Genomic DNA, 25,685 nt, shown 5'->3' on the forward strand with positions numbered 1-25,685 from the left:
TCTTAAATGTTTCTGGAAGGGACACAAATCACCATCTCTCCTCATATTTCATTAGTTGAACAGGTGTGTGTGATCCTCCCACATCCCTGGAAGAAAGAGGAAGTAGATGTCCACCATGAGGAGGCAGGTGGATAAATAGAAATGATTGACAGATAATAGTAGATGATAGAAAACTGGCTGCAGAAGACAGATAATCAGTAGGTGGTAGATGAGTAGATGAACTGAGGCTTAGACATAGTATATAATTTTCCATTTAACCAGCCATATGTCAAAAGTATTTGAAAACAAAAATTGTGTGAGCATCTGCGGATTTGGGGGTTCTGAAATGAAACATGCAGATCTGGGAACGACTGCACTTCTATTTACCGGTTAATGTATTATAATGTCCTAAAGGATGCATCGTGACATTCCTGGTGAGCAGCCAGAAGAAGTGGTCCAAAGCTGAGGACTGAAAGTGTTCCCAGGGCAGAAGCTCCTGTCCCATGAGGCAGAAGTGCCTCACCCTGGGGCATGCGGATGCTGTCGGCACCTTGTCCTTTAGGGGTTTGATGGGTGTTGCACTACTTAGGCCTCATTGACTACACCATTGGCCATGCACTCCACCACCTCCAGCTCCTCTCCCTCCCCAGCACCTGCTGTCGGACCTTGGTGCTCCTGGCAAACAGACCCCACCCCGAAGTCATCCTGGGCCCAGGTACCAGTCATCTTATCAGCACCCAAGAGACACTCCTCACTCTGGAGATGGCAAAGGGTTTCAGGAGTTGTGTGCTGTGGACCAGGAAAAGATCAAATGTTTATTTCATTACATCACACTTACCTTTCTCAGGCTACCTTTATTCTAGAGTATCCAAAACTTTCAGCTCAATGTGGAGACGACGATTAAATTTCAAGAACTAGAGACTAAAGGGAATATGTGACATCTGAAAAAAAAACACATGTCCTCAAAATTTTGAAAGTTGTGCAACTGAATCGATTCTGGATATTGAAACTGATCATCAACATCTGAATGACTTTTTAAAATTTTGCTTTTTGTTTCACAGAGCTGGGACTTAAACCCAGGACATTGTGCATGCTGGGTAAACACTACTGATTTATAACCCAAGCCCTGAATGATTTTTTAACAGGTGGTGTGTGCATGGTTTTACTTTTGTGAGTTGTACAGATCTGCATTATACATAAATACACAGATCTATATATGTACATACACAGATTATGTATATATGGTACAGACCTGTAATCTCTCTTTCAAAAAGATCTGAGAACTGAGTTTTTCATAACTCATTCAACAGCAAAACCTAAATTTATGTACAGTGTTTAAATGGGGGTATTTAGAGTATTTTTTCCCAATAGCATAAATATTTACACAACAGTCAAAATGGGAATTTTGATAGAATATCAGTTTGATTATAGTTTATCCAGATGGGGGGTATCATACCATAGGCAAGACAGATAAAATAAACTGAATGTTTGTGTTCTGACCCAAATTCATATTTTGAAGCCATTCTTAGATCATGAGAGCAGAGCCCTCACGAAGGGATCAGAGACCTGCTAGCTCACCTGCTTGCCACGTGAGAACACAGCAATGAATCTGCTTCAACAACCGGGAACCGAACCCTGCTAGTCAACTGACTGGCAGAACCTTGAGAAGTATATTTGTTGTGTAAGCCCTCCACTTTGTGGTATTTTGTTACAGAAGTCTTGGCTAAGACATCACTTTGTGTATCAATTGAAACCCAGCAAATGCAGAAGGAAAAAGGACTTTATTCAGGGTCTTGGGAATTGCAATTTGAAAGCCACTGGTTCAGTGAATTCTGAATTGGTTTTCCAAGGAAGTCAGAGAAAGTGGGAGCTTAGGTAGGAAAGTGATTTATGGTAAAAATTCCTTTGTAAGAAACTTCTATTGCAATGTTGAGGAAGAACAGTGTCTAACTGGGTGCTGTGGGGCACACCTGTAATTCCAGTGCCTCAGAGGCAGAGGCAGGGGGATCACGAGTTCAAAGCCAACCTCAGCAATTTAGCAAGGCCCTAAGCAACTCAGCGAGATCCTGTCTCTAAATAAATAAGGTTAAAAAAGGGGAAGCTGGGGACGTGGCTCAGTGGTTCAGTGCCCCTGGGTTTAATCCCTAGTACCAAAAACAAAACAAAACAATCTCTAGTGACTAATAGAAGCAAAAGAATGTATAAACAAAATGGAAATATCCAGGAACCAACCGAGAGTCCGAGAGCCTCTTGACACGTCCCCGGAGCCTCTGGGCACAATGCATTTGGGTCATTTGGTCTTTCCAGATGGCCGTGGTAAAAGCGCCCTTCCAGGCAGAAGCTGGTGACTGCTTCCTGGCGTCCCCCACTTTCAGAAGCTCTTTAATGCTGCTTTTATCATGATTTTTTCTTTGTTTTCACAACCTACCTGAAATGAAAACGATCTAAATGTTTTAAAATTCTGAAACACATTTGGCTCTGGAGGTTTGAATCAGACATCGTGACCTAGATTTTTATCATCTTTCCTGCTGATAAAATTATTCAGACACTGAGGGCTGGAGAGCCACCCCTCCCCTGGTGATGACGTCCTCCTTCCCTCCCAGCCTGAGATGGGGTCTTGACTTTCCCCAATGTCCTTGTCTTTACTCGTTCAGGTTGCTCTAGAGAGAAAGAGGCCCTTGAGGTTAGAGCTACATCCTGGCAAGCTTGGCCTCCTGTTGGCTTTCCTCTGCCCTCGGCCTCTAACACACTCCGTTTGGGGATGAAAGCTCCTGCCTCTGTGCAGTTCTGTTTGCACCTGAGCCAGTGTAGAAATGTGGGCCTCTATAGGTGTCTCCCCATTTCCTCCTCCTTCGGACCATTTGTAATTTATTGCCAGAGTTTTGAAAACAGTCAGATGAGAGGGCTTTGGCTGCTCTCTTCCTGCCTGCAGATCCCTCTTTAAGCACATCGGAAGGAAGCCAGGATTCACAGCACAGTGCATTAAACTGAGGGTCTGAAACCTGTTTGGGAGTGACAAAGCACTTGGCAAAATTGAAGAAAGACTGACCACCATAAGATTCTTAGAAAAGCCTCTAAGAAAAATAAGAATAAATTCAAAATTGTGCATATTATTTCAAGTTTCTCAGTATTTCCTGCCATCCCGGACTCGTGATTCTCAAAGGGGCCCTGGGAGGCCCAGCAGATCCTTGGGTGTTCTCCTCCCAGGTGAGCCCCAGGCACCATCGTCCGAGAAGGCTTCTGACTGGAAGAAATGGGTTCCAAGTGTGCACACTTCCCCACGTGGCAACTCTTTGATCTGAAACCTCTTTTTCTGTAGGAGAGAGTCATTAAAAAAAGAGGGACTTTTCTTAAGATGAATACCTATCAAGACTGATCTTGTGATCCAGATTTCTGAACCCAAACACTCTGGCCATTTCTGACTTTAGTTTTCTCCATGTCTATCTTATTGAAAGCTGAGTTCTTGTATTAACTTTGGATCTTTTTCTGTATGCTCTATGGAGAAAAGCAGTGCAGACAGCCAGGTGGAGATCCACTTCCCTGCATTCCTTGCCCACAGGGGACTGAAATCCCTTGGGTGCCTTTACACTTTAGGAACAGAAGTGAATTCAGCAGATTAGCCCAGGAGAGAATCCACAACCGTGGCCCAAGAGCCGTCCCACACCTACGCCTATGAGGAAGGAGCTAGAGAGCAGACCCCACACCTACTAACCTCTATAAGCAGAAGAGCTCACGATGACAGCTCAGCAGCAGGGGCAGCATATGATGACGGGAAACCAAGAGGACAGGAAAAGTCTGACGACCTCTGCCTGGGTAAGAAACTGAAATCCATCTGGTCAACAGCCAGCTGTCACCCTGCACTTGGTACCTCTGGCCTTCTTTGGGCTCCTTCTAGATAAAATGTCCTCCCAACTCCTACCCTTCCCTGACAATATCCACCACCACAGGTAATGGACTGCCTGGTGAACTCCTACTCACTCATCCTTCAAGACTCAGCTCAAAAGGCAATTCCTCTGTGAATCTGCCCTTCCCAGGAGAATTAAACCCTCCTTGCTTCTTAGACTTGAATCTGGCCACTACTAGAACACTTAAGCATGATACTATATTAGTGGCTGTTTATTTACGTGTCTTAGTCCCCCTCACTAGGCTATGAGGGTCCTAAGATTAGGGACTCTTTAATCTTGTAACCTAACACTCACCAGCTCTGTCTGAAGCATCTGCCTCTGTCTGGGGGAAATGCTGAGGTTTCAACAGAGACCTTAACCAGGACTCATGGGTCAGGAGTTTTAGCTGAACTCTGCACATCTTTTGGCATAATTCTCAGCCTTCACTCTCTCAGGACCCTCCCAGGACTAGTGGGGAGGGGGAGAGACAGACCTTTGAGCAAGCTGTTGTCATTAAAACAGTACAATTAAATGCGACCATAGAGGCACATTTGGGTGGTGCAGAGGATTGGAACGTTTTTCATAAATGTGCTTTAGACAGTCTTTGAAAGTCATGGGCTACCTTCTTGCAAGTCACACCCACATACACAGGCGTGTGTCTGCAAGGACTGGGGAGCAGTGCAAGTGGGGGTGGAAACCGTCTGACCAAGGCTGGGTGGCAGGCGGGCTTGAGTGGCCCATCTCAGGCTGCATCCTGAGGGAAATGGATGAGACCTGACACACCCAGCATGGCCCCCAAGCGCTCTTTACCCCAAGGGCAATTAGGACTCTGTTCTATTGGCCTATGAAGATTTTAAAGGACTGGGGGGTTGAGTGACTGTGGAAAAGTTTTGCAATGGGTCAGGCGAAAAAAGGTTTTCTCTTGAGCACTTTTTTGAACTTGGGGCAATGAGTCAGCTGCCAACAGTTGACAATTATTATTCGATTCCATAGAGAAAGAGCCCTGGAACCTATATGACACATAGTGAAAGTCACCAGATTACAGATGTGGGGAGAATTAACTCACCTAATTAGCAGTGGAAGTTTGTGCACCTGAAATTCCTTAGAGAGTTTTGAAATGTTGTGAGCCATTGATGTTCCTTGGTGAAAATACTGGAGACAATAAATCATTTTGTTAAGCTCCATTTGATGGACACTCTTTTAGCTATACTTACCTTCTTCCATAAATATTGCAGAATGGAAATAAAAATGCACAGCCACTTTTCAAACATGAAAGAATGGGTGATTTCTTTGTCAGAAATAACCATCTGTGAATCACTGTACGCAGTCACCATAAGATCCACTAAAGGTTGCTGAGTTAGCCCCAGGCTTACTTCTGGAAACATGAAAAGACTAAATGTTCACAAATAGCCAGCGAAAGTGGCTCTAAAGGAATCTGCACAAATTAAAGAAAATAAATATTGTAAAATGCCCAGTTTTATTTGATACGACTGTACTCAGGGAGACAACAATGTGCTAGGCCCAGCCTGGGGTAGGCAATATGGGGGTGTGGTCAATTTTTCAGTTATTTCTCAGCAACTTGATAAGCTGAGTCGCTCTGAGCACTGAGACAGGCAGGCCAGATTTAATGAACCCTGAGTGGGCTCCTGGGACTCTTGTGAATGGTGCTTTGGGGCTTTGGGGGGAGATCAGAGAGGAGGAGAAGAGCCACAGCTTCCGTTTTCTGCCGGGGCTGCTAGTTGTTTTTTTAGGGTACAGCCTCTTTGATCTGGTGCATATTAGCATTTCATACTCCCTCAAATCAATATTCTTTTTCATGTGGGGATTCTGAGTCATTTTTGTACTTCCTCTTTTAAAGTTCCATAAACCCCAATAAATATGAATTCTGATTGCCTGCTTCTGGGGAGAGCCAACTTCACTGCTAATATAAAAACTGCTCACTTCTGGCTACTGCCTGGTTCCTAGAATCTGCTGGTGCAGACTTCCTGACCCTTGAGGTTAGGAGAGGTGGCAGCCCACGACCCACCATCCTGTCCGTGAAATACCTGTTTACCTCACTGGACAAAACTCCTGTTTGAAAAGAGGGCCCACACCCTCACCCAAGGACTCCCCACTCCACATGCTCTTGGCACTTTTTTCTAAATTGGATGTCTTTTCCTGAAGAACGTTCTTCAGACTCCCAATTCCCCACACTAGACCTTTTTCTTCTTTTAAAATTTTCCATGAAGAAATTTGGTTCTTTATTGTGTGGCCATTGTTATGTACAACAACAATACACCCATGAAAAATGTGGAAAAAAAAAAAGAAAAAAGAAATTTGGTTCCCATAATTTGTTCAAAGAGCATCCCCCCCTCCAAAGCATGACTAGGAAATAGAGACTTTTTGAACTTTTCTGGTAATTAATTTTTTAAAAAAATAATGCTCAGTACAACAAGAAAGCATGGAGTGTACGTTTAGTGCATTTCTGAGTGCTAGCTCTCACCGGGCTCTTATTTTGACTACAAACTAAGGACTTTATGGGACAAGTTCCTCTAGACCTAATGCCAGAAAGGTGCTGCAAATGGTCCCCCTGAGGAATTCAGGAATGCGGTGACTGGACTCTGAATACTACCCAGAACACTTGAAAGTTGAGAGAAAGGCTGCTCATCACTCTGAGGGCACGAGCAGAGTTGTTACCGTGTCAGGACTGAGTCGCATTCCCCAGGGTTTGTGGGCCAAAGACACATGTTCTCTGGAAACACGGGCCACACAGGTGAACCTTCTGCAGGGGTTGGCTCCAGCGCCCTCCAGGAGCAGTCAGGACTCTTGCACAAGAAGCTGGAGGCCTCGCTGGATCCAGGGAGCTGGGAAAGAACAAGGGATTAGCCAGGACTTTGTTTAGGGAAGACAGGTGAGAAACACCCAGCAGAAGCTTCCTACCGAAACCCTCAACAGTAGCCATCAGAGAAAAAGGAACGCAAATCATCTTGAACTGTCTGCCAGACTCAGCCTGAAGCCCTCTTAAGACACCACCAGGCAAGGAAGAATTTTGTGTCCTTTGTCTTTTCCCCCTAATCCTGCTCCAGAGGTGTCTGAAGCTTAATTAGCAAGTGAGGGAGCAGGACTGGAGAAGGAGAGGTGCCAGCCCCTGCCTGTCACCAGGCTCCTAACTTGCCTCAGGCCTCCCGTGGGAATAGAGTAGCTCAGCACTTAAAGGAAATGGGAGGTTCTGCTTATTATCTGGGACAGAGCATTCTAAATGGTAGCTAGGGACTGTCTGTAACTTACAGCAGGCAGAGCAATAGGAAGCCAGCCTACATTTTTTTAGTCTAGAAGCCAGGGCAGAACTAGTCCCACTGAGGGACTAGTAAACAAATTTGCTGTTCTGATTGCACGTTTAGTCCTGCTTGTTAAGTATACTACCTAAACATAAGAATTCACAATTTTCATAAGAGATGACAGCTAAGAACTTCAAAACTTCCTTCAGTCGCTTAAATAAGCCAGTTCATTGCTACTTCCAGAAAAGGGGTCCCTTTGTGACAGTTGGGACTTAATTCCTTGACAGTTATGAAGGTGAGTGGCCTCCAGAGGACAGTCCCAGAGGTAGCATTTCCCAACTTTTTACTAAAATACCTATAAAGTTATAGGAAAATGTGTGTGTGTGTGTGTGCGTGTGTATATATACGTACACACATGTATCTCTCCCTGGAGTCCAGCATCAGCTTATCTGCTATCTCAGTAACAAATGTATGTTATCTATACACAGAGTCCCCTTACCAGCATCCGCATGGATAGGAATCATTGAAACCCAGATACATGGAGGGAAGGAAGTGGTTGTAATATCTTATAACTCACTCATTTTGTGTGCCCGGCTCAGGTAGAGTCAACACTCTCTGGGCAATAGGACAGGCACCTTTGTCATGCAGGCTGCTTTTTGAGATTGCCAACGACCTTCACACATCTGTTAGAGCACAGAAAACAACTGGACGTGAAGCCCATGATACAGTCCATTCTGGGAGGTAGAGACAGGGAGAGAGCAGGGACAGGAAAACTCTGCAAACGGCGAGTAGTGGAAATGATATTTTTCTCATACTCCATTGGTTCAGAATAATCAGTAGACTTAGGTAACAGAATAAGGAAAGATCCTGTTCAGAGGAAAGCACCAGGTGAACGAGTAATGGGAAAAGGCACAGGCCTGGGAGGTAAGCCCAGCTGTAATTGTAAAAAAAGAATTCAATACCAATAGACAGAAAGAAAGGCCTAACACAATATTAACACTCGAAATGTTAAAATAACTGATTCTGAGTCTATCTTCTCACTTAACGAGAGTTAAGCGGAGTTTCTAATGCTCTGCAGAGGAAGGTAAGGAAAGAGTATCATGAAGATGCATATACAAAATACATCTGTGGAAATCAGGCTGGAAACAATGTCTCCGGAAATTGCACAATACACCCTGGTTTCCATATTGAAACACCCTGCTGACATAAAAAGACAGGCCAAGACGAGGGAGGACCCAAGGAACCTGTAGAGACGACGACGTGCTTATCATGTTCCCTGGCAAGACGGGAGACTGTTTTCCAGATTCTCTTACATTTTGTTGGGACAATGTTACTAACTTTAGCATTGAAATGTGAGTATCAATCATGTGTCCTTCCATATTTGAGGTAGTTAAAACAAGGGAGCCTTTCCTTCTCTCTCTTCCCTTTTCGTGAGGGTCGTGAGCCCATGTTTCCAGATGGCATACATCTTAAGACTACTGAGAAGGGCCAGCAGCTGACATCAGACTTCATGCAAGTGAGAAATAGATTTCATCGCGTTACTCCACCAAGCCTTCAGATTTGATTCCTCATCGAAACACAGTCGATCTAGGCTGACTAATACAAAACCAAAACAATAGCTGATTTGAAAACCAATTGATTTGTTCAAAGAATGCAATCAACAATGGCTGAATATTAGACAATCTATCTTGTGCAACAAAAACTCTTACGTAATTCATTACACAAGACAGATAACAGGAAAATTGCTAACTTGGTAGATGCTCAAAAGGCATTTGATAAAATCCAACAGATTCCAGACTAAGGAAAAAAATTTTAGTAAAATAATTAAAATATCTATCTTAAACAAATAGCTATTACTCTTAATAATGAACCATTGTAACATTTCCTATATTTACAGTCACAACAAGAAAAGGATGCTTGCTAATACCACTAAAACTCAACATTGTGATGGAAGCCCTGGTAGACATAAAAAGAAAAGTGAACGGAACCAGGGGTGTGAGTACAGAAATGAGGATAACAATAACAATAAATATGAGAGATAAACAACACAAGTGACAGCCCCTCAAAGAAGAGGCTTTTAAAACTTCAAAAGTGCCAGACAGTGGCACACACCTGCAATCCCAGACAGGAGGATAGCAAGTTCAAGGCCAGCCTCAGCAACTGAGTGAGGCCCTGTCTCAAAATTTAAAAAAAAAGGGGTGGGGGGGCTGAAGGTGTAACTCAGTGGGAGAGGCATCCCTGGGTTCAACCCTCAGTGCTCGAAAAAAAAAAAAAAGACTTTGGTAAGTGGAGACATATCATAGTCCTGGATAAAAAGATTCAAAATTGTAACAAACATTTCTCCACATACTGATTTGTATAAGGTAAAAGCAAAAATCCAAAGGCAAGCCTGGGGAATTAGACAAGATAATTCTCAATATATTCATACTGACAGAGACTATGTTGAAGAAGGATCCAATTATTAACATACCTGATTCCATCTTGTCTCTCTCTGACCTGTTCCTTTCTGAGTTGATCTTTCCCTCAGTTTATCTTTAACTCGAGGATCACAGGTCTGAAAGATAAACATTCTGCAAACCCATGCCCCAGCAGCAGAAATTTCCTTGTGTCTTTGAGACTGTGTGACCAGGACAATGACCAACCTGATTACCACCTGACCGGGATCTCTGACTACGCAAGCCCCTTCAACTCTCAACTTGTCCTTCCAAGAGTAACCTCAAGGAAACTGCAGAGCCCACCCAAGACAGTTCTTAGCTCTGTCTTCCCAGTTGTGGACTGGGAAGCTGGGCTCTGCTTTGAGAAGAGTTTCAGGCTGTGCCAATCCCCAAGTTACTGCATTTTGTAAAGCACTAGTTTGGCAAGAGTTACTCCATTTTTAGTACAAATGCCACAGTACAATGACTCTATACCTTGTTCATTCAAGTAAACAGCCACCGTCTTTCCAGCATAACCATAAGACACAAATTGATAAATAACTTTTTGTGCCAACTTAGCGAACTAAATCAGGAACACCTGGACACATGGCCATTCCATATCAGAAACACCAGACACAGGAGTCTATCAACCTCCCAGAAATAAACCCCTCACTTAAGACCCGTAAAAATGAGACCCCCAAGAATGGACATAGTAGCACCTAATCCCATCGTCTGGCCACTCATCACAAGCCTTGCCCAGGAAAACCACCACAAGGAAGAGCCTCCAATGACCTCCGGCTTCGGCTCTGGGCAGTTCCTCCTATCCATGATGACATGCATAGCCCACTCCAAACTGACACCTCGAGTTGGCACTCTGACACTGCTGCGTGTCTGGACCCTCACCATGGCAACTCTGCAGAGCTGGTGGGTGTAAACCCTTATCTATCTGCCTTTTGTCCTTGGCACAGCATCTTGTGAACTTGAGACCACCTTAACCCTTTTCTAAGGCTTTCCGCAGACTACATATGCCATTGTGTTAAGTATGATGTGTGGCTTGAGTGTTATAGAAATTAGAATTTAAGATTGCAACGGAACAAAAGAACTTGGCATTTTCCAGTTTACAACTATCAGCTAACCCATCAATAATTGGTGAATAGTGAGCAGGGAAAGTGGTATAGCTTGTGAATTCAATAAACTCTGACGTTGTGGAAAGACACAAACTTGTTTGGTCTATTAATAATATCAGTTGTTTACATCAGGGTGTACCAGAGTGAGAATAAATTCCTTTCCTACCATCAATTTTTCTGTCCTCTTTTCTTATGGGGCAAGTGGCCAAATCTAGTCTGTTGTAACCCCAAGAGTCATTAGGCCTCTGGCATAAAACTTCAGTAACACCATTTTTGAGGAGATAATCAAATGTAGACTTTAAAGAGTGAGCATTGGCTCAGAAAAAGATGGAATAGAAGAGAAAACCTGGAAACTGAGCTATAAAAATGGGAGCAATCAGCATGGAACAGAGTTCCTACAATTGAGCCCTGGGGCACTCCTACATTAAGAGGAGATAAGAACAAAACAGCTAAAGGGAATCACCACTGAACAAGGTAACTGCAGTGTCCCAGAAGCCAAGTACAGACAGTGCAGGTGACCCTTAAACAACATGAGTTTGAAGTGGGGATTTGTTTTTGACATTTGCCATACTTTGAAAAAACTCCCAGATGAACTGCATAGTCTGGAAATATTGAAAAAAAAAAAAAAAAAAAAAAAAAACCCAAAACTTAGGTATGTGACAAGTACAAAACATGTATACAGACAGTGGTCTATTTTATCATTTATTGCCATAAAATATACAAGTATCATAAAAAGTTAAAATTTATCAAAACATACACATGCACGGACACTTACAAACTGTACATGCTGCCAACAGCAGCTGAGTGAAATGTAAACAGGTGTACAGAGGCAGCATTAAATCCTAACGGTATAAAATGAACTGCAGGACCTGTTGTGCTACTGCAATAATTTTGTAGCCACCTCTGGTTGTATTAAAATGCCGAGATGCTAAAATGATCTCTGTGTGAGCAGGGAGGTGGGAGAATGAAATTGGTCACATCATGTTATGTGTATGTGTGAATGTGCCACAATGAAACCTGCTATTGTGTCACTATTATGCACCAATAAAATAGTGATCTCTCACAGTCCTCACATATATTTCACTACAATTACGTATAAAATGTTTATGTTATCAGTAAGGCTTTTGGTCAACAGTAGGCTATCAGTAGTTAAGTTTTGGGGGAATCAAAAGCTAGAGGTGGGCTTTCCACTGTGAGCAGGTTCAGTGCCCCAGCCCGTGTTGCTCAGAGGTCAATTATGCTGCACCAGGCAAACAGTCAGCTGAGTTCAGCGCTCCTGATGGGTCAAGTAAGGGGAGAATGGAGAACTGTTGACCGGTTTTGATGGTCTTCCCAGGAAGTTTCCGTATATTCAGTATTGCCTGACTGGAGTGAGTTCAAGAAAGCATGGCGAGAAAATGGAGATGGACGGGGTGGACGTCTCTTTCAGAGTTTTGCTCTAAAGTGGACACATACATAGGGAGCTAGAGAGGTGGGGTCAGAAGGGTTGGTGATGGGAGGCAGCAATAGCGTATTAGGACCTCCTGGAAGCGGGTCAGGGAAGCAGTTCCAATTACAAGGAGGTGAAGGGGAAGTTAAAGATTTCAAGAAACTTTACTGATTAAAATTAATTTTGAATTCCAGAGGGCACAGTGGAAATGTTTGAGGAATGTAGGGAAGAAGATACATGAATCCAGAAAGGAAGATGTTACAAGCCTAAGAGCTTTAGAATTGGCTCAGAGGCAGAGCACTTGCCTAGCATGTACAAGGCCCTGGGTTTGAACCCCAGCGCTGCTAAATACATAAAACAGGAATCGAATCATATGAAAAGCACCTTCAGGATTTTGAAGCATAATAAAGGTGTGGCGAGGTCTTCCCAAAGCCCCACAGAGTTCTAAGAAGCCCTATTCTTGAGATGGAAACACTAAAGGGTGATCTTTCTCAGAGCACATCTGGCTCAAAGCTCCATGCTGACCTTTCACAGGGGTGTCCACTAAGACTGGAGACAAGGTCTTCCACCACACATAACGAGTCCCTGTCAGGACTGCAGCTGGCAGACGTGTGGAAGCCAGGGATGAGAATCCTGAGCACCCAGACGTAATGCCAAACATGAGCTGGCACTGCATATAGGGATGAGTTATTAGTTCACTGCATCCTCAGAGCCTCTGAAGGTGAGAAACCTGAAGCTCAATGGGATTTCTATTTGTCCAATGCCACACCCAGCAAAAGGCAGAAAGCAAAAATGAAAGTAGGCAGTGTGACTTCTAAGTACGTGCTCTTCAATGGCATCATCAACCACCTCCTAGGTAAATGGCTATTTTGAACCATTCAGGGGCTAAAATTTTCTTTTTATCCCCTATTTATTTTTAAAAAATCACAAAAATTTGCTCAAAAAGGTTTCATAGATGGCACATTTGAATTTTACTATTTAATCTACTTGTCAAAAAAAGAAAAATGAAAGATTTGGTAGTCCAGAGTATATGACTTCAAACCACAAGTGATACTGTCTTGCAAATATTCTGAAGACTAATTTTGAAAGTAATGCTTTAAGTAGAATATAATGCAGGCCATGAACATATGCCTCAACAGGGTATTTTTAAATGTCTCAATGTATACATGAGTACATGTGGTTTGGGATAAAATCTATAGTGATATCACAGCTCACTTAGAAAAGTTTACTTTGGCAGCTCACACAGTGAAACTGAAATGGTTCAGATAAGACAAATGGTTCACGGGAAGACAATGTAGTCATGAAGCAGTCTGCTTTCTAACTGGACTCTGGACCAAAAAAAACAAAACAAAAAGAACACCTATATGTAAGGGCAACTGGGGAAATTTGATTACGAACTACATATCAGATATTATGTAATTATTAATTTTCTTAGGTGTGATACTGGTATTATGGTATTTTCATCATGTAGATGAAAATCCTTTTCCTATATGAAAACACACACTGAAGTATTTAGGGTGCTAAGTCATGATTGTCTCCCAGCTTTCTTTCAACTGGTTCACTCCAAAATGTGCACTACACACACACAAATACGTATTTATGTAATATATAGACACAGGCACACATTTAGACATACATATACACACATGGAAAACAAAGTTAACTGGTGAATCTGGGTTAAGGAACATGAGTTCAAATGCTCTATGGATTTGAAATTTCTTAAATTGGAGAAAGGTATGTGAAGTTTTTAGTAACTATCATTATGAAATATAGTTAAAGAAGCCCTATTACTGAATATACTGATTTTAAGCAGATTTATTTAAGTAGGTTAGCAAATACAAGTTTGTATCTATTTCAAGTTTGTGCCTATATACTGGAATTAGGCCCACATCTAAAACTGGAAAATTGATAAGCAGCATTAAAGGTAAACACAGAATTAAGAGATGCAGAATTGAAAGTGGCTGCTGCTAGGGAGCAAGGAACACTTGGTGGGGCAGGCAGTGGGGGGACGTGGGTAATGTGCAAGGGCACAGAGTGAAGAAGGGCTGTTTTGCAGAACAAGCCTTGTACAACCTCTTTGGGATGCATGTAGATCCTCTAAAACCCCAATTAAAAGAACCGTTTTACTTTGCATCCTACCCTTTCTAATTCTTCAGTTTGGGAAATTTAATGTTGTTTTAAAGCTTTACCTAACATTGAAGAAATAAACAAACGAGGTTGGCCATCAGGGGACACTGAAAACCCATTACACACACACATACACACACACACACACACACACACACACACACACACACACAGGTTGAGTACCCCTTACCAAAAAACTCACAACCAGAAATGATTCAGATTTTAGAGATTTTCAGATTCTGTAACATTTACATGCTTACTGAGTGGACATCCCTAACCTAAAAATCCCAAAAACCAAAGGCTCCAAAAACTGTGCTGTGCTCCAAAATTCTGGATTTTGGTTTAGAGACACTCAACCTATATAGTTTTGTTTCTTGCCAGAAACAAATTTACTATTGGTATAAATTTTCTCTCAAGTTGTTTTATTCCCCCCCTCATGTAGTTATATTCTGAGAGGAAAAAAATAAACCCCAAATTGCAAAATGTTCTGCAACAGAGAAAAGTTAAAACTAGTAGTCTGCACCTAATAAACACACACACATATATTCTACTGAAGATTCAAAACTGTCATTTCAGTGTTTGAAAGGTAAGACTGGGGTTGCCTGGGAACAGATGCTTATGTGAAGAATGATCTGCAGTGGCTGCCATGTGAGCAACAGTTAAAGGATGTTGTTATAATTCACTTTAAAAGTGTCAAAAACCTACAACTATGTTCAGAACTTAGTAACAAATTTGAGCATTTTCTTTCGAAGGATGGAAGAGCCAGTAATTAATAAAGACAAGTGTTCAGATTTATTTGGAAATTCACAGTTTCTAATGGCACTACAGCTCCGTAGTTACAAACTGAAAAGTCCTCTTTCCACAACACAGACGGTGTGACTTCCCACTCTGCCTCTGTTCTCATCTGGACCTTTTTTCAAGGGCTTCTACACAATCTGGCCCTCTTGCTCTGAATGGCTACTTGTGCAGACTGGACAAAAACAATTTAATCTCCTAAAACATACTGATAACGTAAAGCAGCAACTTAAACAAACAAAAAAGGCTTTAAATAAGTCACATTACAAACAATACCCCAAGAAAAAGGTATCAGACGAGTTTAAAAACAGTTATTACTAAAAGTGCTCAATAAGTTATAACTTAAATCTCAAAACACAAATGGTCAATTCTCTCCTTTCAAAAAGAAATGTGTTCCACTTTCACTCATTACTATACAATCACACACTATGAAATCACTTTATTCAAATACAGTCACTGCCAATTATTTTTTAAAGGAAAAAAACACAAATGAAGACAAACATTTTGACATAACATAAACGTATCTCTGCACCTGTGGCCAACACAAAGCAAACATCAAAGAATGACAATCCCCTAGACTTGACCAGCCAGCCCCAGCGGGACAAACCCACTGGCAGCACTGCATGTGTGCGTAGGTGTGCGCACAGTGACTTCATGCCCTAATGCACTTGAATTCAGCTGCCCAATCTGTAATTTCTCATATGTTTGTACAAGTAGAAAACAGTGATGTGAAAATTTGGAGGATTAGTGTTACTGTAATATAGCTAATGAAATCTTCACAAGTAGTTGTGTTTAAAGGCAAATTTATAAAAACATTTGCAAATGCCAGTCATTTGCATGAAAAGAACTTCTTGTTTTTTTCCCTCATTGAGTTAGTAACTAAGGAAAAAATAATCCAGTCCAAATAAGTTAAATGAAAATAACGTCAAGAGCATCACTATTTACCTAAAAGAACAGACTTAAAAGTTCCAGCAAGTGTTTATTTCCAGTGAGTTTGCTAAACAGACCTAGCTGGCAAGTCTTTTAGGCTCTTCACACTGTCTGACCCACATGGCTGAGCTTCAGGCACAGATCACCTTAAAACCTTGTAGTGTTTGCAGCTTCAAAAACCTAAAAAGTTATAAAAGAAATCAAATGACAGAAAAAGTTCTCCCTCCTCTTCCAGTGGCATCATAAATAGACAAAAGGCACATAAATATGGGGAAGGTGCAAGAAATAGGAACGAAGCTAGAGGAAGAGGCTTAGGTTTCATTCCTATCCCACCCAACCAACTGGGCCTCCAAACTGATTTTGTCCCAGTAATTAGTCTGTGAAAAACATCTTTATAAAATGTCTACCATTGTCCTTGTAGGAAGTGATCAGCCTTGTAAAACTGTAGCTCACTAACAAAGATTGACACAATCCCATCTAGTTTTTAAAAAGGCAGAAACCATAATTTCTGAATACTTTTCCCAAGAATATTTCCTCCCCCCAACCCTTCAAATACCACAGACTGTTCCTGAAAGAACAACAAAAAAGTCTTCAGTATGAAAAGTTTGATTAATTTAGATATGTCCCGAAACTGCTGTAACCCCAAATGTTCCCACGGCGAGCTCCTTGTTTCCTTTGATTATGTCGTGAAGGCTCGGCAATGATCCCGACTTAGTCTGTATGAGAGTTTTTATCAATTTCCCTTGGTCTTGGACTTTAGACCGCCTTCGTTTTAAAGCCCTCTTCTCAGTTTTTGTCTTTTGGGACTGTCCATTGCACAGACTTGTACAAGCTGAAATGCCACAAAAATAGGACTCTTCTGACTGTGATGAAGTTTCTGAGCTTCCCTCAGAAGGAGGGCCCTTATAAGAAGAGTGATAAACTTCTCCCATATTAGAAAAATCTCTCTGGTTCGTAAAGGGCCTTCTTCCTTTTATGTCTCCATTGGCTATAGGATGTAATGGATCTGCAGGCTTTATGGTCTCAATTTTTTCAGTTTTGTACTTGCAGCGTTTCTTCTATAACACAAATGAAAGGATAGGAATTAGACCTCCAACAGTTACTGTATTAACACTAGAAGAGTTGAGTTACTGGGGGAAAGTGCCACCACCTGGTGAAAAGTAAAACAGTATTTTACACACACACACATGTTGTGTACAGATACTATCATTACCTTCCCATTCTATTTATACTACTCAAACTTTTAATTGCTTATCTGTCACCTGTGAATACAGATTTAGGGAGTGACAACTAAGATCTGAATATATACTATATGCCAGATATTTTATGTATACCTAATTTATTTGTTTATCCTTGGGTTCCTAAATGAGAAAACCTGCTCAGAGATTTGGCGCCTGCCCAAGTTACACAGTGGCATATGCCCAAGTTAGAACTGAATCTTAAGCTATTTGAGTCTAAAGTCCAAGTTCTTTTACCCAGGGCCAATATTGTCAATTAAAATGAGTATAACCTAATTTGAGACACAGAACGGAAAAGAAGACTTTCTAACCAAAAAATTCTAAGTGCATTCCGAGTTTTGCATCTGAGAAAGACAAAACCTCTTCAATTTGTTTTCTCACTTAGAAGATGGGGGTAATGGTCTGGGAATACGGCTCACTGGTAGTGCTTATCTAGCGTGCTCAAGGCCCTGGGTTCCATCCCCAGCACCAACAACACAACACAAAACAACCCAGTGATATTACCATCTTCACGGTGTTGTGGGGATGGAGGACCAACTGTGCCTGACACGCATTCAATGCTCAGGAAACAATGTCTACCATACAGGGAGTGGCAAACCTTTCCTTTAAAATTTTAAGCTTTGCAAGACACATCACCTCTCTTGCATATTCTTCTTTGTTTTATTTTATAGTTCTTTAAAAATGAGAAAATGCTTCTTGGCTCCCCACTTACACAAAACAGGCCACAATGGCCTGAAGTACATTCAAGGCCACAGAGAGTTTGCTGACCTCTGTAAACATTTATTTACACCATTACCATAAATGAAAATAATCATTAAGTTAAGGACCACCTAAAGGTTCTGTTAAACCTTACATTCTATTTCTTTATTTCCTATCACAAAGATCAACAATAAACTTCAAAAGAAACAATATTACCTTTTTTTCTGGAGAGAACTTGAGGGGCTCTACAATGTACAAATCATTTGGGTCCACTACAAGTAAGAAAAAAAAGCAGTTATAAAATTAAAAAGTAGGTTATCCATGATTAAACCCTAAAAGTATATCATTCCTTAGTGATTATTTTACTAGTAGAATGAGTAGATTTATATTTACACAGCATTTAAAAATCAGTAAATCACAAGAAGCAAGGTAGGAGACGGTACCATTCTTATTGTGGATGTGGTCAAAGTTATTTGAAGGTACCAGACTTCAAATTAAGTTTTTAATTAATAATTTGTTATCAACCAGCAAAGAAAGGATACTCTCTGGGGCCAGCCCCTCTAACCTGATAAAAAATATAACTTAAGGGGTAGGCTAACACCAGGACTATAGGGCATTTTAAACTTTCCTCAAAAGACTAAACTACTGTGTTACACAGGTAGGTTAAAAATGTGCAACAAGCAATTGTGACCACATGCAGAAGCTAGTTAGAGGAATTGATACACAAAAAGAGAGTCAAGAAATACTGTTCTAATTATTACTATGATCACAACTACTAACTCCAAACTTAAAAACAGCTTGCAAAATATATAACACCAAGCAATGAATAAACACTTCTAGCATAGTGAGAAAATTAGATCCAAGTTTTAGACTGAAGTTTGTAAAATTTACTCAAAGCACATTCAAAACACTCCTAATCCACCTCTATAGTGATAAGCATATCTAGAAAAGGGGTTATAAGAAGTTAGTCCTATTCAACCTGTTAAACCATGTTAGGATCTGACAGAGGCAGAACTAAGTTTGTAAGTAGCAAACTTATAACTATAAATCTTCACTTAACAGAAATATATTAACTACATGCAGTAATAACACAGGTCAAATTTACTACATTATTTCCTAGAGATTTGAGACAGTCATTGAAAATGTAAAAATATCCAAACATTCCTCGCAATAGCCATTGCTATCAGACCACTGAACTGATTCAAGGGAAAGTAAAGAGCCCAGACAGCCAAGTGGAATACAAGTCATTTTTGTCCTGAGGCATTTGCCAATGTAAAAATACATAAACTTTGGTTCCCATGGTATCACAAACAAATGAAATCAAGATTCCTGGACCAAATGGAAGTAGTAGTCATGCGGTACCCTCTTCCACTGAGTAGTAGGCTGGGAATAAAAAGTACCATATCTTCAGTTAAAGAATGAACTTGCAGTTTGGATGGCAAGTTCTCAATACCTGGTAGCCCAACAAAACTCAAGCCATGAATGTAAAGTAAACACATGCTACCCCTTAAATTAGCCTGACAAAATCATTTTTCAAAGTGTAGTAGTAGCACACAAAAATAACCAAATACGTGATCAAGACCCTACAAAGTCACTGTGATCAAGAGCCTACAAAGACAACTTAATGAACAGATTCCTAAAGAGTTAATATTAGAATTAGCACACACAGATGATAAAGATTATGCTTACTATATTTAAATAAAAGGGCCACAGGAAATATAAAACAAGAAAATAAGACATATTTTTTAACAAAAGCACTAGAAGAACTCCTAGAAAAATGCAAATGTAGTCACAGAAATTAAAAACCCAATAGAAGAATTTAATAACATTAGATATAACTTAAGACTGTGTGGCCTGCAAGACACATCAGGAAAAAACCCAACCAAAATACAGCTAAAAAGGCAAAAAGATGGATAATTTACATGACAGAAGGTGCAGGGAGAAGTCCTAACACATTTAATTAAATCTGAGAATAAAAGAATGGGGTAGAGGTAATATTTGAGGGGGGGGATTAAAATAATGACTGAGAACTTTCCAACACTGATAAAGGATACCAGTTCAGAGAAACAAAGAGCCCACTAAATCTCAAACAGGATTAAAGGGAAAAAAATGGAGAATAATATTTCAGAGGTTTAAGGGAAAATAATGATAAATGAAAGATCTTAGGCAAAAAGGAGTGAAATTTAAAAAACTTAGAAAATATGTATGTAAATTTAAATGTATATTAAATGTAAAATGCACCAATAACAACTTTAGTTAAAATGGAATTAAAATACTCAAAAATAAACATAAATCAAGTTGGAGATAAATAAGTTTCACAATCTTAGTACTGTTCAGAATGAGTTAAAGATGTTAATTACAGACTATGGTATCTGTAAATACTAGGGCAACCAATAAAGAACAAAAACTGTACAATTTCCAACCTAATGGCAGTAAAAGGGACACAGTCTGCTTCCTCCTCAACATGATGCCATAATGAAGAAGGGCAGCGAAAAGAACAGGTAACAGGTAAAAGAGGGAACACCTCCACGCTCATGCATTTTCATATTTAGAATAAATGGGACAGATTCTCCAAATCTGTAATTCAGAGTGACAAAAAAACCCTAATTCCTATAATGTGAGCTGAAGCCCCAAACTATTCTTAACAAAGAAAATTCTAGAACCACATAACTTTACTGATTCAAAAAGAAATACTTTTAATCCTAAAATCCTGAGAACAGAGCCTTACCCATCTAATGTTTATAAGCCTTACATACCAAAATCCAGCATGAAAAATAAGAAATTACATGTTCATCTTATTCATGAGTAATTGGTGCAAAATCCCAAGTTTCAAATGAAATGATGCTAACTTAACATTACAAAAGTCATATACATATATTCATGGTCAAAGTTGTTTAAGAATGCAAAGTAAGTTCAACATTAGAAAAATCAATTAATATAATCAATGCAATGTCATTTTCATAACCATAAAAAAAGGATCATCTTAAAGGGTGGTAGAAAAAGATACTTGGCAAAAGTAAGCCGAAATTCATAGGGAGGGGAACTACTGGCCAACCAGGAGTAGAGAGGAACTTCCTTAGATAAAGGGCACCTACAAAGCATCTATGATAAATATAATATTTAGTAGTAAATGCTGAAAGCTTTCCTTGGGAACAGGTAAAGATGCCTGCCAACCACTTTCACTTAACACTGCTGCAAATGCCAGCTCCTTAGCCAGGGAAGCAAAGGAAGTGAAGCCAGGAGGACAGTGTGAGGAAACATAATGGTCCTTATTCCCAGAAGATGCACCTGTATTCCCAGAAAACCTATAATAACCTACAGATGAACTATTCTAGCAAAACAACATTGCCATATATAAAAATCAATATATAAAGCCAGGCGTGGTGGCGCACCCCCGTAATTCCAGTTTCTCAGGAGGCTGAGGCAGGAAGATCGCGAGTTCAAAGCCAGTCTCAGCAAATTTGAGGTGCTAAGCAACTCAGTAAGACCCTGCCTCTAAATAAAATACAAAATAGGGCTGGGGATGTGGCTCAGTGGGTTGAGTGCTCTGAGTTCAATCCCTGTTACCAAAAAGAGACAGAGAGAGAAAAAAAATCAGTATAAAAATCTAGGGAACTTTGGTTTCTGGTCCAGCATATAAGAAGCTCAGATGCCACCACTCTGTCCTAACAAGTAAAAAGTTGAACAAATTGAAAAGCCAACAAGTCTTCTTAGATCTGTCAGTGGTCTGAGGTCAGGGAGCAAACAGTACACCCAAACTGGAGAGACAGACAACTAGCCAGAAAAAAGCCTGGGAGCAGAAAGCTCTGAGAATCACTGCAGGGCTATGCATGAAAACTTCAACTGTAACTGATGAACTGCTGAGGGTCTGCTGCAGATAAAACTGAGCTGAGAATTCTAGGAAGTCCCAGTTATGGAGGGGCTCTTACATGTTTATGAATTTTACCTCCAGAAACACTACCAGGTCCTCACCATTTAAAATATACCAGAATATTCAGTATTTCTTACAAGGCCTGCCCAGGAGAAAGTTGTTTTGTTTTGTTTCTGGAGCCTAATCTGTTTTAAGAGAGCCAGACCAAGGAGGAGAGAAGTGGAATCATAAAATACTCAATTAAAACCACAAAGGACAGAAATAGTGTAAAAGACAAAAATGGGAAGAAAGGAAAGGGTAACAATTAGAAAGCAGTAACAAATAATGTAACTTATTAGTTCAATTTTATCAATAATAATTTTAAAAATCAACAGTTTAAATACACTTGTTAAAAAATAAAGTGCATAAGAAAACAAGATTGAACTACATGTCACTTACAAAAAAAGCTCACTTTAAATACAAATCAAAAGAAAGCAAGAGTATGAATTTTACACAGAGCAGACTTTAGACAAAGGTAATGCCTTCCTTTCCCAGGAATAAAGAACATTACATAATGACAAATAGGTCCATACAGAAAGATCCTTTGTGCAAATACACTCAATGACAGAGTATCAAAAGATGTGAGACAAAACTGATAGAAATGCAAAGATAAATTTAAAAATCCACTATTTTAGTAAGAGACTTTAACACACCATTATCAGAAACAGATTTGGCATACATAAGTTTTGTAAGGACATAATAGAACTCAACTGCACCAAAACCTTTTATTTCTATCTACCTACAATGCACACACAGATACCAACAGAGATGCACTGTTGGTTCCCAAAGTGATCTATAGAGCTAAATGAATATCCACATAAAATTTTAAATTGGTACCACTACACCAAACACAAAATACTATTTTCAGGTGAATTAAAGATCTAAAAATCAAAGACAAACATTTAGAACCTTAGACATGAAGTTTAAAAATGTTCAAATAAGAGATGAAGAAGTTACTACCACAGGGAAAAAAAATGAGATTTGATTATAATAAAATTTAAGAGCTTCCTGTCTCTATATTTAAAGACATCATATAAACAAGAGTAAAAAAAAAAATGTGGCACACGCCTGTAATGCCAGCTACTTAGAAGGATGAGGCAAAAGGATCAAAAGTTTGAGGCCAGGCTGGGCAACTCAGACGCTGTCTCAAAATTCAAAACAAAGTGGGGCAGGAACAAGATAAGTCTCGGAATAAAATAAGATACCTACACTACTTATCTGACTGACCAATACAGAGGATCCAAATCCTAAAAACGAATAAAAGCTTGTGAGAAAAAAAAAAAAAAAAATCCAGTAAAAGAATAGGTAAAAATTTTAAAAGGTCCAAGAAAACCAAATGTTGAAAAGGCTCAACTTCTTCAGTGAGATCAGGTAAAAGCAAATTGCAACTGCAATGAAGTTAACAATCACTTTAAAACTTGACAATTTCAAGTGTTAGCAAGAATGTAAAACAACAAAAACTCTCTGTACTGGTAAAAGCATAAACTAACAGAATCACTTTAGAAAAATCTGCCATTATCTCATAACTTGCCAAGAAACACACACTACAACCCAGTCATTTACATCTAGGTAGTATTCCCTAGAGAAACTCGAGCAACTGCATTCCAGTATGCAAACAAAGAAAGGTTTAACAGCAGCATTACCTGTAGCAGTCCAAACCACACACAATGGATACCCTGTGATTTAATTAGTTACTGAAATACTAAATATTATCAGAAAAGGAATGCAACTGTATATATGCAGTAGAGAAATACAATGCAGAATGAAGGAGACAAAAAAAATATAAAAGAGTACACATGATATAATTCTATTTATCAAAACATAGCTCTATGGCAGAGTGCTTTCCTAGACCATGGGAGGCCTTGGACTTGATCCCCAGGGGTGACAGATAGATAGATATTAAAAAAAAAAAAAAAAAAAAAAAAAAAAAACCCTCAAAGCCAGGCAAAGAGCAAATTGTTAAGGAATCCAAAATGTTGATGGTAAAGCTATTAAGAAAATCAAGAATACAGTTATTTCAAAAGTCAAGATACTAGTTACCTCTGGAAGAAGGAATACCAAGGATAGCCATGTGCTATTTCTTGATCAGTATTAGTTACACTTTATAATGTTCACTTTATAATTACTCAGTTGTGCATGTTAGTTTTATGAACTTTTATGTATTTCTCATATTTCCCAATAAAAATGTGGTTTGAAATAAAAATAACTTTGGTTGTTAAGGCTGGGTCAACAAAAGAACCAGTTAAAAATCAAAGTGTAAATTTGCAGAAAACAAAAAAAAAGGGCCCTAAGAGGTTTTATTCAAACAGGTCAAGTAATACGTGATTAATCAATAGCAGATTCAGGATTAAAGTCAGTCTCCCACCTACTCAATTCGACTTTTTTTAAGCCAAGATAACATCACTGTTAAAAACAGAAGTAATTTTAGTATCAGAAGCAAAGGCTCCTCTATTTGGCTTTAAAGAATTAGATATAGAGAAAAAACATGGCCACAGTTTCACTTAATTTAAAATGAGTTTATTCAAAAGACAAAGAAGGAAAATAGCACAATGTATTCCCTAAATGCATGAATACACCTCAAATTTGCAGGAATTCCCACCAGAATGGCTACAAGACACAAATTAATAAACATTTACTAGAATATGAACAAAGGGAAAAGGGAGGAAAAAGGGAAATGGTAGGGAAAGGGAGATGGTAGGGAAAATTAACAAAACACTCTGGAAGACTGTGTGGAAGTATTTACTAAAGCTGAAGACACACATACCACACGACCCACCACTCCCATTTCCAGGTATATACACAGCAGAAATGTATACATGTGTTCACCAAAAGATATATAACAGCCTCAAAATGTAAATGAAAATGTGTGGTCCATTTGTAAAATGGAATACCTCACAGGAATGAGAATAAACAACTACACTCAATGGCACAGTCAAGCTCATAATAGTCAGAAGTCAAATGCTGGCAACCTGGGGCAGAAGAACATAAAGAAGGCTTTGAGGTGCTGGACAATGCTCTGCCTTTTAATCTCATAAGGTTTACACAGGTGTGTTGAATTTATGAAAATACATTAAGCTTTACACATAATTATACTTTCTTATATGTAATATTTCAACTAAAATTTTTACTTAAAAAAAGACATATGAACCACAAAAAGAAAAAAAAAGGCGGGGGTGGGGGGAGCAAGTATGAAGAAGGAAGAGATTTACTAGCCCTAAGTAAAAATACACACAATGGTTAAGCCTGGAAAGCTTTATCAAAACAATAAACTAGTAAAGCTCATGAAGGAGTACTTGAATGAGTCAAACAACTGAAACATGCTGCTCAGTCACTAAAATCTTAAAGAAAGTCATAACAGCCAATGATTAAGAAAGCACTCCTAACTGAAATATATAATTAACTGGTTATTTAATATTGGTATGAAGACAAGTTTCTAAGTTTCTTAATAAGCACTAAATTATAAAGCTAATGAAACAGGAAAACAGCCACTCAGTACACATCCATTCACTTAAACATAAGTACTGAATGTTAGAACCAATTACAAACTCAGGCTATACAGAGAGAGAGAGATCAGCTTTTCTTTTAGAAAGTGCCTCACAGTCCTAAACTAGAGACAAAAGGGGTCCTACCTGTACAGGAAGAGAGGCAGATAAGCACAGGATGCTATGGGAGCACATTCTGGTTTCCATATCTGTTGAACTTTCTCAAACATCCCTTTCTAAAAAGAAATACTTCTAAACAGGAGCATGTGCAAACAAAACTACCAATCGCTAATTAAATAAACTAAACCCCCGCTCCCCACCCTTTGGGCTTTTAAAGGAACGAAGAGACACATGAAAGTGATAAAGTGGTTTTGACACAGCACAAACACAAAGGTTACTCATATTCATTTTTGG

At 39.6% G+C, this 25,685-nt stretch overlaps 1 protein-coding gene across 1 annotated transcript in view; it reads right to left on the bottom strand.

Annotated features, from left to right (window-relative positions):
• Nucleotides 1–14,986: 14,986 nt before the first annotated feature.
• Suco (SUN domain containing ossification factor) overlaps nt 14,987–25,685 on the bottom strand; it is a 66,535-nt gene continuing 55,836 nt past the window's right edge. Inside the window, 2 exon segments of the mRNA XM_047520374.1 lie at nt 14,987–17,000; nt 18,096–18,151. Of these exon segments, the coding sequence (XP_047376330.1) occupies nt 16,557–17,000; nt 18,096–18,151 (500 nt within the window). The 3' untranslated portion in view covers nt 14,987–16,556.

Source organism: Sciurus carolinensis, chromosome 12, assembly GCF_902686445.1.
Source record: "Sciurus carolinensis chromosome 12, mSciCar1.2, whole genome shotgun sequence".
In the NCBI taxonomy this organism is placed as follows: Eukaryota; Metazoa; Chordata; class Mammalia; order Rodentia; family Sciuridae; genus Sciurus; species Sciurus carolinensis.